The 12,253-nt window shown below is 37.1% G+C and overlaps 2 protein-coding genes across 2 annotated transcripts; both read right to left on the minus strand.

Annotated features, from left to right (window-relative positions):
- Positions 1-670: 670 nt before the first annotated feature.
- On the minus strand, positions 671-4,300 carry LOC126793749 (zinc finger CCCH domain-containing protein 56). The gene is made up of 2 exons (XM_050520368.1): positions 3,001-4,300; positions 671-1,197 (listed from the first exon to the last, which is right to left on the minus strand). The coding sequence occupies exons 1-2, from the start codon at positions 3,761-3,763 to the stop codon at positions 923-925; spliced, it is 1,038 nt and encodes a 345-aa protein (XP_050376325.1). The 5' UTR covers positions 3,764-4,300; the 3' UTR covers positions 671-922.
- A 1,603-nt stretch (positions 4,301-5,903) lies between these two features.
- LOC126794725 (cinnamoyl-CoA reductase-like SNL6) lies at positions 5,904-8,253 on the minus strand. Its single transcript, XM_050521494.1, has 5 exons — positions 8,047-8,253; positions 7,797-7,954; positions 7,654-7,668; positions 7,027-7,218; positions 5,904-6,564 (listed from the first exon to the last, which is right to left on the minus strand). Exons 1-5 carry the CDS (start codon positions 8,204-8,206, stop codon positions 6,130-6,132), a joined length of 960 nt encoding a protein of 319 aa, XP_050377451.1. The 5' UTR covers positions 8,207-8,253; the 3' UTR covers positions 5,904-6,129.
- Positions 8,254-12,253: the final 4,000 nt, after the last annotated feature.

Here is a 12,253-nt window from a genome sequence, read left to right on the forward strand (position 1 = left end):
GAGATAGAAGTTCAAGATTTCTTGATCTTGGTAAAACGATAGGAGTTTAAAAAAAAGGTAATTATAATTCAAGGATGATCTTCATTTTCTGTGGTCGCTTAGATGAAGTAGAAATTTAAATCAGCAGACGATGAGGCTGCAGTTATTATTCTTGGTTAGCTTGGGGATCAGACTTGTGTGATTGTATATAACTAGGTAGCTTTGTTGGGGTTCTAGTTTTGAGTTTTCTGAGCTGAAGTAATTGGCTGAAGACGATGCAATGAACGAGGTCGGAGAGTTCCATAGGGCAGATTTCAATCTTTTTAGAGGAGCTCATAATTGACCAACTTGCATCCGAACAGGCTTCATCACTGTATGAGAAGAGTGACTGAATCAGACTTGCTTGATCAAACATCCTTAAACTTGTATATGTGACGCTTGAAGAAGGCATATATGTTACACAATCTGCAAGCCGAAGCAACAGTTTGATTATAGGTATTGCCAAACTTTCCAAACTTTCCTGTTCCTAACCCTTGACTAAAACTTATATCAGTTCACAATGAGAGGGTACTATTTGTGGTGAATGACAGAAAGGGGGAGAGGGAACTCTTATTTGATTGATAGGTAAAAGCAGGGTGCAAGAGCGAATGAGGGTCATTTCATGATTATGTATGGCAACAAGGATTGGTACTACTGGGAAAGTGATACAATAGCTTCAGTTACATTTGCAACAACAAAATTCACATATGGACTGTGACCAACAAGCCTTGTATCAACCTGAACTTTGACGCAAGCATACAAAATCTACTTCCAACAGAAAAGTTACAGCTACATGATCCTGTAATCTCTTCCAATCATCTACGGATCTGAGTTTCCTAAACTAACTCCATGGAGAGTACAAGTGCCCTATGGGCAACATTAGCAGGCAAGGAAACCCCAAGTTTTATTCCATATCATCTATCCAGTCACCATATATCCTACTGATTTTGTCTGGCCCCTTCCATTTCTGATGGGCTCTCTGCCCTGGCCTCTGACTTACTATAGACGATCTTTGTGATGGAACTCCATGATATAAATCAGAATGAGGAACTATAGGGACTGATACTACCACATTATCAGCTGGAGTTTTTGAAGGCACTCCTCCCTGCTTATTGTCAAGTGGGACCGAAGAATCTCTTATTTCTCCATCCACAAGCCCACCTCCATATCGGTGCAATTCTGTAGTAGGAAAGTCAGTAAGTCAGATATTCAGAACTCCATGAGCATCATAAAATTATGATAAAAGAAGTATATCAGTTCACTATGATAACAGCCCTTGTACCAACCTAAAAGTCAAACATATTAATCACCTCAAAGTAGCTAGAGACTAATCCTTCAGATACCTTAAAATGAAATAGCCCCCGGTGGTACAGAAATTTATAACCAACAGATGAAGCCAAGTGCTTCCAAACAAGAGAAAATTTACATCTAATGACAACAAATTGAAGAGAGACAGACACAATAATAATCACACAGATTTCAGAAGGAACAGCATTGGGCAGTCATACTAAATCATGTTATAAACCCGAATTCTGCATCTGCTGACTGCGCTCAAGCTTAATACAATAAATGTGAATTCCATGTGAATTTCATATGAGCCCATGTAACTAGTGAGCATACAATTGATCACCATAAAAGTGAACTAGTTGCTCTTAAGCTGGCGGTTGATGTGTATTATCAACATTAGTAATCATGTACACCAGGGTTATAAGAAATTTCCAAAAGGAACTACAGGAACACATTTTTGATTGTTTAAATAAAAAATGACCTGAGTTCACCTTGGGATCACTTGAGTTCGTATCTACCCTTTGTATCCCAAAGAGGGAATAAGAAGCAGTAGAAACTAAGAAGAAAAAGTAGTACAGGGTATGAGTGTACGACTACTCGCATTCCATTCAGCATTAAGGGGAAACATACAGTGTTAGGAACTTCGCTTACACTTAAAGATGATTACCTTACAAAACTTCTAAAGGAACAACCTATAGTATCCCATGGATGACTTGCTCGCTCTAGGTGGTCTACCAAGCTTAAGCACTAGTTTGTTGGAGCAAGGGTCCCTCTTATTATAATCAGTCCATCCTAAGGGTCTTTGGTTGTCTTCTTCCTTAGCTCCCTTCCTATTCACTAATGATACACCATTATACAAACCCTAAGTATTAAGAAACGGAAGAATTATTCGAGTGCACCAATTAGCACCGGAAACTTCTGCGGCGCCTTGCTTCACATAGATGGGTTGAAAAACAATGACAGGGAAAGGATGCGGTTACTTACACTCTGTCAGACCCAACCAAAGGTGGTTGGTAGGCAATAACTTGACAATGTGTGGAGAAGATTATTGTTGAAAAAGATGTTCCATCAAGTGCCTCTAAAGCTCGAAGAATATATATAGGATGAGATGGGTGATTTAAAAAAAATCCCATGCTACAAACCCCAAAGTTTAATCATAATATCAGACTTGGGCTGGCCAAAACCCATGAATGTACACACTAACATGTTTATTTATGAGGGAAAATAACTGATCCTTCTTCATACATTCTTTTTTGTTAAGGTGGACAACCAGGAATTCACCAAAGAACAAGCAATGACAGCTAATTAATCTGAACGACTTAATGTGCTTAAGCACCTTACCAAATCAAAAGCAACAACCATTGAACTATTTGGGCTACCGTGTTGCATGACCTATTTTATTACAAAGTCTGTGGTAGTGAAGAACTAATTATAAACTCAGGACAACAGACTCCTATGTAGTGAAACTCAACAGAGCAGTAACGGAGCTGAAGCAAGATAGGTAGTTCTAAACAGAAAAAATGGCATAATAAAGGTATGATTTACTATTATGGAAGATAGAACTATCTCATTCTCAAATCAATCTTTGTTACCAAATTGAAGCTACAACTACTTAAGAAAGCATATATAAAAACATTAACCTCAAGAGCTTTCTGTTATCTAAACAATAATGAAATAAGAGTCAGTAACACATACCTGCAACACCATGAGCAAAATGGCATTTGCTTCCAAATGGGCAATATCCTGTCAATTCCCACTTATTGCAAATCCTTGTTTTCCAATTTGAAGGCTTATTATTTGCTCCACCTGCTGCAGTGGCGGCAGCAGCACCACCATATCCTCCGGGACCTAAATTTATTGCCACACTCTCCCGGTTCTTTGAACTCTCATCATGAAGGAAAGTGCAATTATCTCCATAAGGGCACCCTTCCTCAGTATAAAACTTCTTACAATGCCTTCCTTTATATGACCTCTGGGTCTCCACACCAAACCCTGTGGTCACTATTGGAATCTGAAACTCTTCTCTGGGCTCCGAAGACACTGCCTTTTCTTCCTCATGAGCAGCCACAATCTCTTGCCAATTAGGAGGCGGCCGTCGAAGCTCCTCAATGCTATGAGCAAAGTTGCAATTAGTGACATACGGGCATGTCCCAGCTCGAAACTTGCAACAAAGCTTGGTCTTGAAAAACATCTTCCCAATGGCTTTCGACCGGTTAGAAGAAGTCACATCTTGGGTGTTCCTAGATTTCTTATTGGGAGGTTCACTTCCGGAGTGACTTTGGGATTGCCTCGGATCATAATTCGAGTTGGACATGGCATCCCCCATTGCATCACCATTATTCCAAACTTGATACTCATCCTCAGTAGCCCAAACTGCTTGGTCACCAGACCACATATCACCTCCACCACCATTCCCAGTGATCACTTGAACTACATTTGTTTCTCTACCAAAACTCATTGCAACCAAAAAGCAAACTTCTTTTCAAATAACACTTACACAAACCCTAACTGCTATTCTAAACTTCTCTGCAATACACAGATGAATACCCGGATACTAAATTCACCCAAATTCTATAGAAATTGATGAACTTTGAGCAGAATGAAAAATGGGTATGTCAGAAACACATCCAATACACAATAGTTTACAGCTTTAGTTTATAAAACTTCTGATAAGGAATTACAACAACAACAACAACAACAACAAACAGACGATACAACAGATCAAAGATAGAACAAATCTAAAAGAGAAGGAATAAAGTTACCAAGTTGGAATTGCCGATGGATCTAAATCCCCAAAGAATCCATAAGAGTAGAGTTTATGAGAAAGTGGGGATAGCAGAAATGGGAAATGGTTAAATAAAGTGAAAGAGAAGGTGGTGAAGAATTAATGGAAGAAGTAGGAAAAGGGAAGTGAGAATTTAGAGATGGATTTTGGTTCAGAGAGTCCCCAAATGGAGAACATCATCTTCTTCTGAACTACAAACATCAGATGTAAGAAATGAGCAAACAAAGACTTTAAACAGGTCTTTGTACTTTGGTGCCATTCTCAGTATTTCACGGTTTCACCTTAATTTTGTTACAAAGGTTTTGTCTCTACTCTGAAAAGTTTTCATTTATCGACCATAATAATATCTTCAATCTAGACAAAAGAAGTTACTGTAATGTCTTCTGTATTTCTGCATTTCACTATTTTTTTTCTTTTGTTTTTATGATGCTAGTTATTACATGTCGATAGATGTTTACCAAATATTTTTAAAAAGAAAATAATGTAAATGAAGGACAATTATTTACTGTTACAATCACCACATAATCTCTTAGACCAATTTGGTGTGAGCGTTTATAGTACATAATTGAGAAATTGATATGAAATGAATCAAAATTAATGATTTAAGCTGACTTCTTATTATAATCTAGGGGTGGGCACGGGACGGGATGGGACGGGACGGAGCTCATCCCACGTCTCGTCCCACTCTTTTAAATCGGGACGGGATCGGGACGGGACGAGAGTTTTTAAGAATGCATCTCACTCGGGATTAATCCCGGTTGGGACGGGACGAGATCGGGACGGGACGAGACAAATCCCACCTTCCTATAAAATTAAATAAAAACTTATATTTTTACTTTTTCATTAACAAAATAATATTTAATAATGAAATTTTAACTAAAAAAATACATGTTATGTTCAAAATATTATAATTTACCATTATTATTTGAATTAATATAATTTTGGAGTTATTAAGAACATAAATTAGTTTCATTTTGATACAAATTTATAAGAATTTATAAGTTTTCATTGAAGGTGGGACGGGACGGGACGAAGCGGGATAGAAATTTATTCGTCCCACGTCCCATCCCACTATTATGAAACAGGACGGGATCGGGACGGGACAAACGTTTTTAGACCTTCGTCTCGTCCCGTCCTTACGAATTTCGGGATGGGATCGAGACGAGATCGGGATTTCCGTTTTTTATGCCCACCCCTATTATAATCTGTGGTTCGGTTTGGTTTGAGTTCCTATTGTATTATAAAATCCTTATAATTTTTGTTTGGACTTACAACTACAAGGTAATTTGGTAGTGATGTAGATTGGTAGTGATGATTTTGCAGTTTTACTACTAAAATTTAGGACTAAACTAGCCTTGCTTTACATAATTATTTGCCATTTTATCTCTAAACCTCCGATGCCTCTTAGAATACATCACATTATTCAAACACAAGAAATAAAAATTGATGGAAATTATTATTTCCCATGCCCATGGAAAGAGCAAAAGAATTGATTTTCATTCATTAACTTTCTGTGAACCAAACAAGACCTCGATCAAAATATCAGACTTTAATATAGATGCATGAACCATATATATAGATAACTAAGATTGCAAGAAGCAAATTTGCCGACCACCTTTTATATGCTCACTTTGTGCCCACTTTTCTAAACTCATGTCATGTGTTTAATTGCTCAATTATTTACTTTGTTTGAACTAACCGACTAGATGATGTAGATTGATAGTGATGCTTATAGTTCTTAATTACTTCATTTGGAATTGCTTGATTACCAAATCAATAACTACAATATAATTCCATAATCTATGACCATTTACAAACATATATAGCTGAAACTTATCCTATTAATATGCTACAATATACCAGCAGCCCCTTGAGCGGCTTCGTAAGTACTAGTGCAAACTTGCTAGCTCCAAAACAAGGAAATTAACCAAAAATCAACTAATATTGGTGGGTGTATGTATAAATCAATACACATTATTATTCCCTTAATCATGTGATGGTTCTTTTAACCACCATCATGCCATACAACAAATTCTCCTTCAACTCACTTGAGAAATACTCTCGTAACCCACCATCAACTTATTCAACTTCTTGTTGCTTATTCTCTCTTGGATAATTTTCACGTCCTGGCCGTTGCTTTGGGGCAGCGAGGCCGGGGTAGAAGGGGTCAATTTCCGAGCAAGGTTAATAGCATCTTCCGACTGAGTGATAATATTGTTGAAGCATAAGTACCGACCGAAGGATGTGACATCTTCGTAGACACAAATATGAGCGTCCGCCACGAAATTAACGTCAACAGTGGCAAGCACGCCGTCTTCATACATCTCTGCCGCTCCCTTCAAATACGGGTTGGTAATGGATAAGTCGGGGTTCAACATTAACCCAACATTCATGGACACCATATTCAAGCCCCTGTCCATTGCCATTGCCCAAGCTGTCTTCTCTGCTAGGGTTTTCGATAAGGCATGCCATAGCTGTTTGTAACAATGAAGGGCAAAGTTTAGTACACAGTCAAAATTGTAGAAATAATGCTAATGCTAGAAAGGGGTGTTTTATATAATTTTTGGTGGGTGACTTTTGAAATTGAAGGTGTACGTCCGGTGTCCTTTTAAGGAAATATCTAGTATACGTCACATTCCGACGATCAACAATATATTGAGGGTGGGGCAAAATAATAATATATGTAACCCTTTTAAAATATATATACATATATATATATTATCAAATGCCCCGATGTCGATGTATAGGAGATTAATCTTTTTTTATGCGTGGGATGACGAGTGGTACCCACGCCCTTCACTGGCGCCAGTATATAAGAACCTTAATTTCTAATATTGGGCTGGGCCGGTCCATGCCCAACTAATAACGAAAGGCTGAAAGCAGGTAAGTTGACATTTTGGACGAAATTGACCTTGTATAATGTAGTAGTACTGTACCTTGAACTTGTGACAGAAGTTGACGTCAGACCAGTGGCGTTCGTCCAGCTCCGCTGTGACGGCCGTCGTTTTGTTGCTACTGCGGTCGTTCCTCCAAACAACGGCGGTCACTGAGGATGTGAGCACCACCTTATCGATGGTTTCTGTTCGGGTACATGCTTCTAGAACATTATGTGCCGCTCTCACCTCTTCCTGCACGTATCCAAAATTAATTTAACAAAAATATACTAAATGTCTTGTGACAAAATGACAAACTATGTAAAGCCTTACCAACGAGGCAACGAGTCAATCAATATTGTTTGAACAGTAGTGTAGAAATTGTGACAGAAATTGTGGCATACACTATATATTATGTTAAAATAAATTTTAATATTAGAAAGATATTATGATAAATAAATAAATAAATAAATACAGATATATAAAAAATCAAAAGAAAAAAAAACATCTCCACTTCTATGGTTAACTACTCCCCCACTATCTCACTATAACTTCTCCTCTTTATTAAAAAAAAAACTGTAGAATTCTAGTTTAAAAAAGAAAAAAAAACCCTTTTGAAAGATCATATTCTTTATATTAAAACTCCGAAAACTTAATCGAAAAGTCGACATTTGCATATAAATTAGTAACTTCTGCAGCATAACTCTACTACTTAGTTGATTATTACGGTTTCCTTGAGAGGATCATGACGAACACAATCAAAGCTAAGTTATTGTTACGCGGCAGACATCAGATTCAAAGGAATTGTAAAGAAAGGTGAAAATGAAACATACATCATAGTCGGGCTGATCTTGTGGAGGCTCAAAGGTGTAGAACAAGCCAGAACAGCCCTTCAAAGCATCAACTATGCTCTGATAATCAAACGGGTCTAAATGGAAAATCTTCAGCCTCTTGTTATTCTCAAACGTAACCGAATCCAACTTCGATTCCCCTGATTCATCGATCAGACAAAATCAATAAGAAACACAAAATGATCGTGCATATATAACATCAAGAACCAAAAAAACTCATCTATAAACCCACCATGGCTCTGAAGCGCGGCGTGGACTGTGTAACCCCTCTGAACGAGGCGCCAGACGAGGGTCGAGCCCAGGTGGCCTGACGCATCCATTACACAAACTGTGGTGGAGCTCATGGTGTGGTGATGGTGGTCGTCGAAAGGATTCGAAGCTGCGGGAGCCATTTCCAGGAAAACAGGAGAGAGAGAGAGAGAGAGAGAGAGAGAGAGAGCTAGCAACATTAATAGTGAGGTTGTAGGTTGTATGTAGAGAGGGGAGTGATGAGGTTTATATATGAACAACTAGCTAGCTAGTCCCACACGAGTTCTTTTGGATACCAACGGTGGATAGTTGCAACTAGTCATCAAGACATCCTAATGGATGTAATTAATCTCTCATATTTTACGCAGTGACGTGTAACTTTCATGTTACATCTCATAATGAATAATAGCAGTATAAAAGTTAAAAAAATTGGATTAACAAACCAAAAAACGAATAGAATCCGTTTGAACACTCGCTAATTTGAAAACTTGTACAATTTTTTAACAATATAACAAACTAAATTCACAAATAGAATTTGCATTGAAGACTCAAATTACAACTTTGAAAACACACTTGAAATAATGATGTAAGCTTTACAATATCTTTAGAACAACGGAATGTGATCAAAAAGTCACCGGCCCAAAATAAATACAACAATTACAACCCTTAAGAAAAGAAAAGGTGACAAACAAGAGTTATACACCTCAAAATTTATAACTCAAATAATACAAAAATCAGAAAATAACTAATCAACAATGAATGAATTAAACTCTCGACTCGTGGAATGTGTACTCCTAAACTTCACGTTTCCTAAACACTTGTTGGCTCCTAATCTGTCACATTCCGGAAGGGATAATAACATTCCCTATAGAATAAGTGATAATTTTTCTATTTTTTATGTTCTAATTTTATAATTTACATTTATATCCCTTAATCATTAAACATAATTTTAAATTAACAAATGGTGAAAGGATATATGCGTAATTTCACTAGCTATTTGATTGACAAAGTTAGTTTAATTATAAGAATATAGCTACAACACCTTTTTTTTTCTCTAGTCTACCGAAACGTGCCTGCAACTGGACCGAATGTGATTAACCAATCAGAGTCTTTTATTTAATACATCAGGCTGAGGGAACTAACATCTAGACTAACTCTCTTACAATTAAATCAAACAAAAAAAATTCTTTGTCACCATAGTAGAAATTAGAAATCAAGGTTGATTAATGAACATGTGTTTTGGCAATGGAGTCCATAGAATTAGGGTTATTGATTTTGGGTAGATATCAAATCTCTTTTACCCTTTTCGTTATTGATTTGGGTTTCTATAATCATGTTGTGGAGGTCTCTGCATATCCATAAACACAATAGAGGACTAAGTCAAATAAGGTTAAAACCCCAATTCGATGGGTTCATTTGAATATTTTACGAGAAAATCAAGTTGGAGAATAGAGAAGAGGTTTGGAAGATCGAGGACAAGGTCTTCTTCATCATCTTCTTCTCTTTTGTCCGGTGCCGACATCATGAAGGTCGTGGCTTCTGATCTTGTGACCTTTGAATGGCAAGGCCAGCATGGCCATGACCGCCGACTGGTTTTCTTTTCTTCCCAGAAGATTCGCGGTTGAGGGTGGTGGCCATTCAAGTTTGATTTCTGCATAGAAGGTTGATTAACCTATGCGGATTGGGGATTGGGGTGGATTGATATGGACTTATGCCATACAGGGAATCTGGGTTACTCATGAAAGGGCAACTAGGCATTGAAGCTGATGACTATACCTTTGGGTGAATGGATGTAATGGTTTTGCTGCTGGTTTAGTTGATTTCTGAATCAAAGATTCAAGATGGGTCTTTACTAAAATCTGATGCGAAGGGTAGATCACAAGTCTATTAAGTTTGGGGTTTAAATTGACGTCGCACGTGAGCAGCACATGGATGGTGCTACATCATCTTTGTGCCCTGAACAATGTTCTAAAAATTCCCGTCTAGGACCGCCTAGGCGGCGCCTAGTCGCCCGGAGATCCTTGGCCGTTTTGATTTTGGGCCGATTAATCTCCGATTAATTCCCGATTAATCCTCTGGGCGCTAGTTTTTAGATGTCCGCCCGATTAACGCCTAGCGTTTTTTAGAACCTTGGCCCTGAATAAGCTCTCATAATCTACATGCCAATGAAGTGACCAGTTATTATCGAAAAACTCTTATACTAATTACGTGATCACTTACTACATGTAAGAATAACGATATTAGTTAGGCATCAACTATATCTGATCGCTAATGTATGATACACTCTGCATTGTAAAATTATATATGTGATCGATCAGCTATGCATGGCACACATAACGTATCCTTTTCCTTAAATAAGTAGGTAAAATCATAACTCAAAAGAGTAATTGATTTGGTTAATTAATCTTTTGCAGAGTAATATCCCGAGTACAAATTTAGAATAGTAGAAGCACATGAGAAATTGATTGGAAAATGAAAAAATAGTTACGATAGTGATAGATCACAACGGTAAATGAGATATTGCTATATTAGTTCAGACATAAAGTTTGGTAATGACTAATGAAATTTCTAAACTTGTGAATTCTTTAAAGTGGCGAACCAAATAAACTACTGTACGTATGATATATAATTCTTTAATATTAGTCGTTGATTGAGATTATCAGCTCAAAACTTAAAACACACGTAACAAATTTGTTCGCTCTAACGTTGCCTCATTGTAACTCACTATCTCGTACTCTTCAACGGCCAACTAACAATTTCTTTTCTTCGTGCAAATTCATTGCATACGAAGAACTACGTACTTCCTCGTTGACCAATATTCATATAATACAAACGAACTTGTTCCATCGCAGAATTATGGACGGCAATTGTCCAATAAAAACAGTTGGAGGTTATAAATATAATTAATATTTAGGTCCAATAATTTAAGAAAGAGTTAGAACTGGGAAGCATGAATAGCATCACAACCCCTCAAGTTGTGATAGAAGAATTCCCCCAAAAATAGACGAAAGAGAAGGATATAGACGACTGGTGGCTGACATTCAAAGAGCGTGTAGGGGTTTGATGGAGAGGAGGTAGTTATAATACTTGGAAGAAGAAGAAGGAGAAGAGGAGGGAAGGGGAGGATGGTAATTTGGATTTGGTGCAAGAAATATATATATATATATATATGTCAATAGTATATATGGAGTTTGGTGGAACCATGTGTCTGTAGCTTCATAAACCATTAGGTTTCACCTACTCACTTTGTTTTCCTTTGAAAGATGGAAACCTACTTAATGGAAACGAGACTACATGTACTGATGTACCACTATTACAATAATGACCAAAGGCAACATTTATTTTGCCACATATCAACATACGTGGGAGTGCTTTCACTATTTGAGGTGGGATGAAGTTGTGCCGGTGATGTATTGTATATGGAATTAGTATGAGTTTTTTAAAAAATTTATAGAATTCAAAAGTCTAAGTGTATTTAATGTAGATTTTTAGTTATCCATACAAGTCTAGGTATATTGAATTATGATTTTTAAAAGTCATTATGAAATTCATAAAAGTTTGGCGATATTCAATCCACTTTTTAAAATGAACAGAATTATGTAAGTATTCAAAATATCATTCATACTAAAGATTATTATGGGCCGGGCTTGGGCTAGCCCTACCCTAAATTTTAGGGCTTAGAATCGGGCCGGGCCAAGGCTCAAAATGCAAGCCTCAGTCTGCCCTAGAGGCACAATCTACAAAGGCCAAAAGGGCCGGGCCGGGCTGAGCTTTTGTTTAATTCAAAATGAAAAAAAAAACAAGTATATGAGAATCTAACCATCTAGGTTACTGAACTTTCAGTGCATATATTCAAGCTTCATAGTTCATATGAAACATGATTCTCATATGTTTGGGAGCCTGTAATAATTACAAAAACTGAAGCTCAATTCATGCTCTAAATATCAAGTCATTCTACTAGAAATCTTCATTCTACATTAAACGGTCTCACTACACCACTGCGGCTACAAAATATAGAACCTAAAGACTGCAGTGTGTTGCAAAAACTGATCAAGTCTTCATCAATTCTTAAATAACCTTGTAATATCAAAAGAAAACCCAATGTACCTACAGAGAGATGGATGGTTAAGTAAATCATTAATCAAATAACTTAAATACAAGATAAATGATTCAATCAATTACAGATCAAC

This window comes from Argentina anserina, chromosome 5, assembly GCF_933775445.1.
Source record: "Argentina anserina chromosome 5, drPotAnse1.1, whole genome shotgun sequence".
Lineage (NCBI taxonomy): Eukaryota > Viridiplantae > Streptophyta > Magnoliopsida > Rosales > Rosaceae > Argentina > Argentina anserina.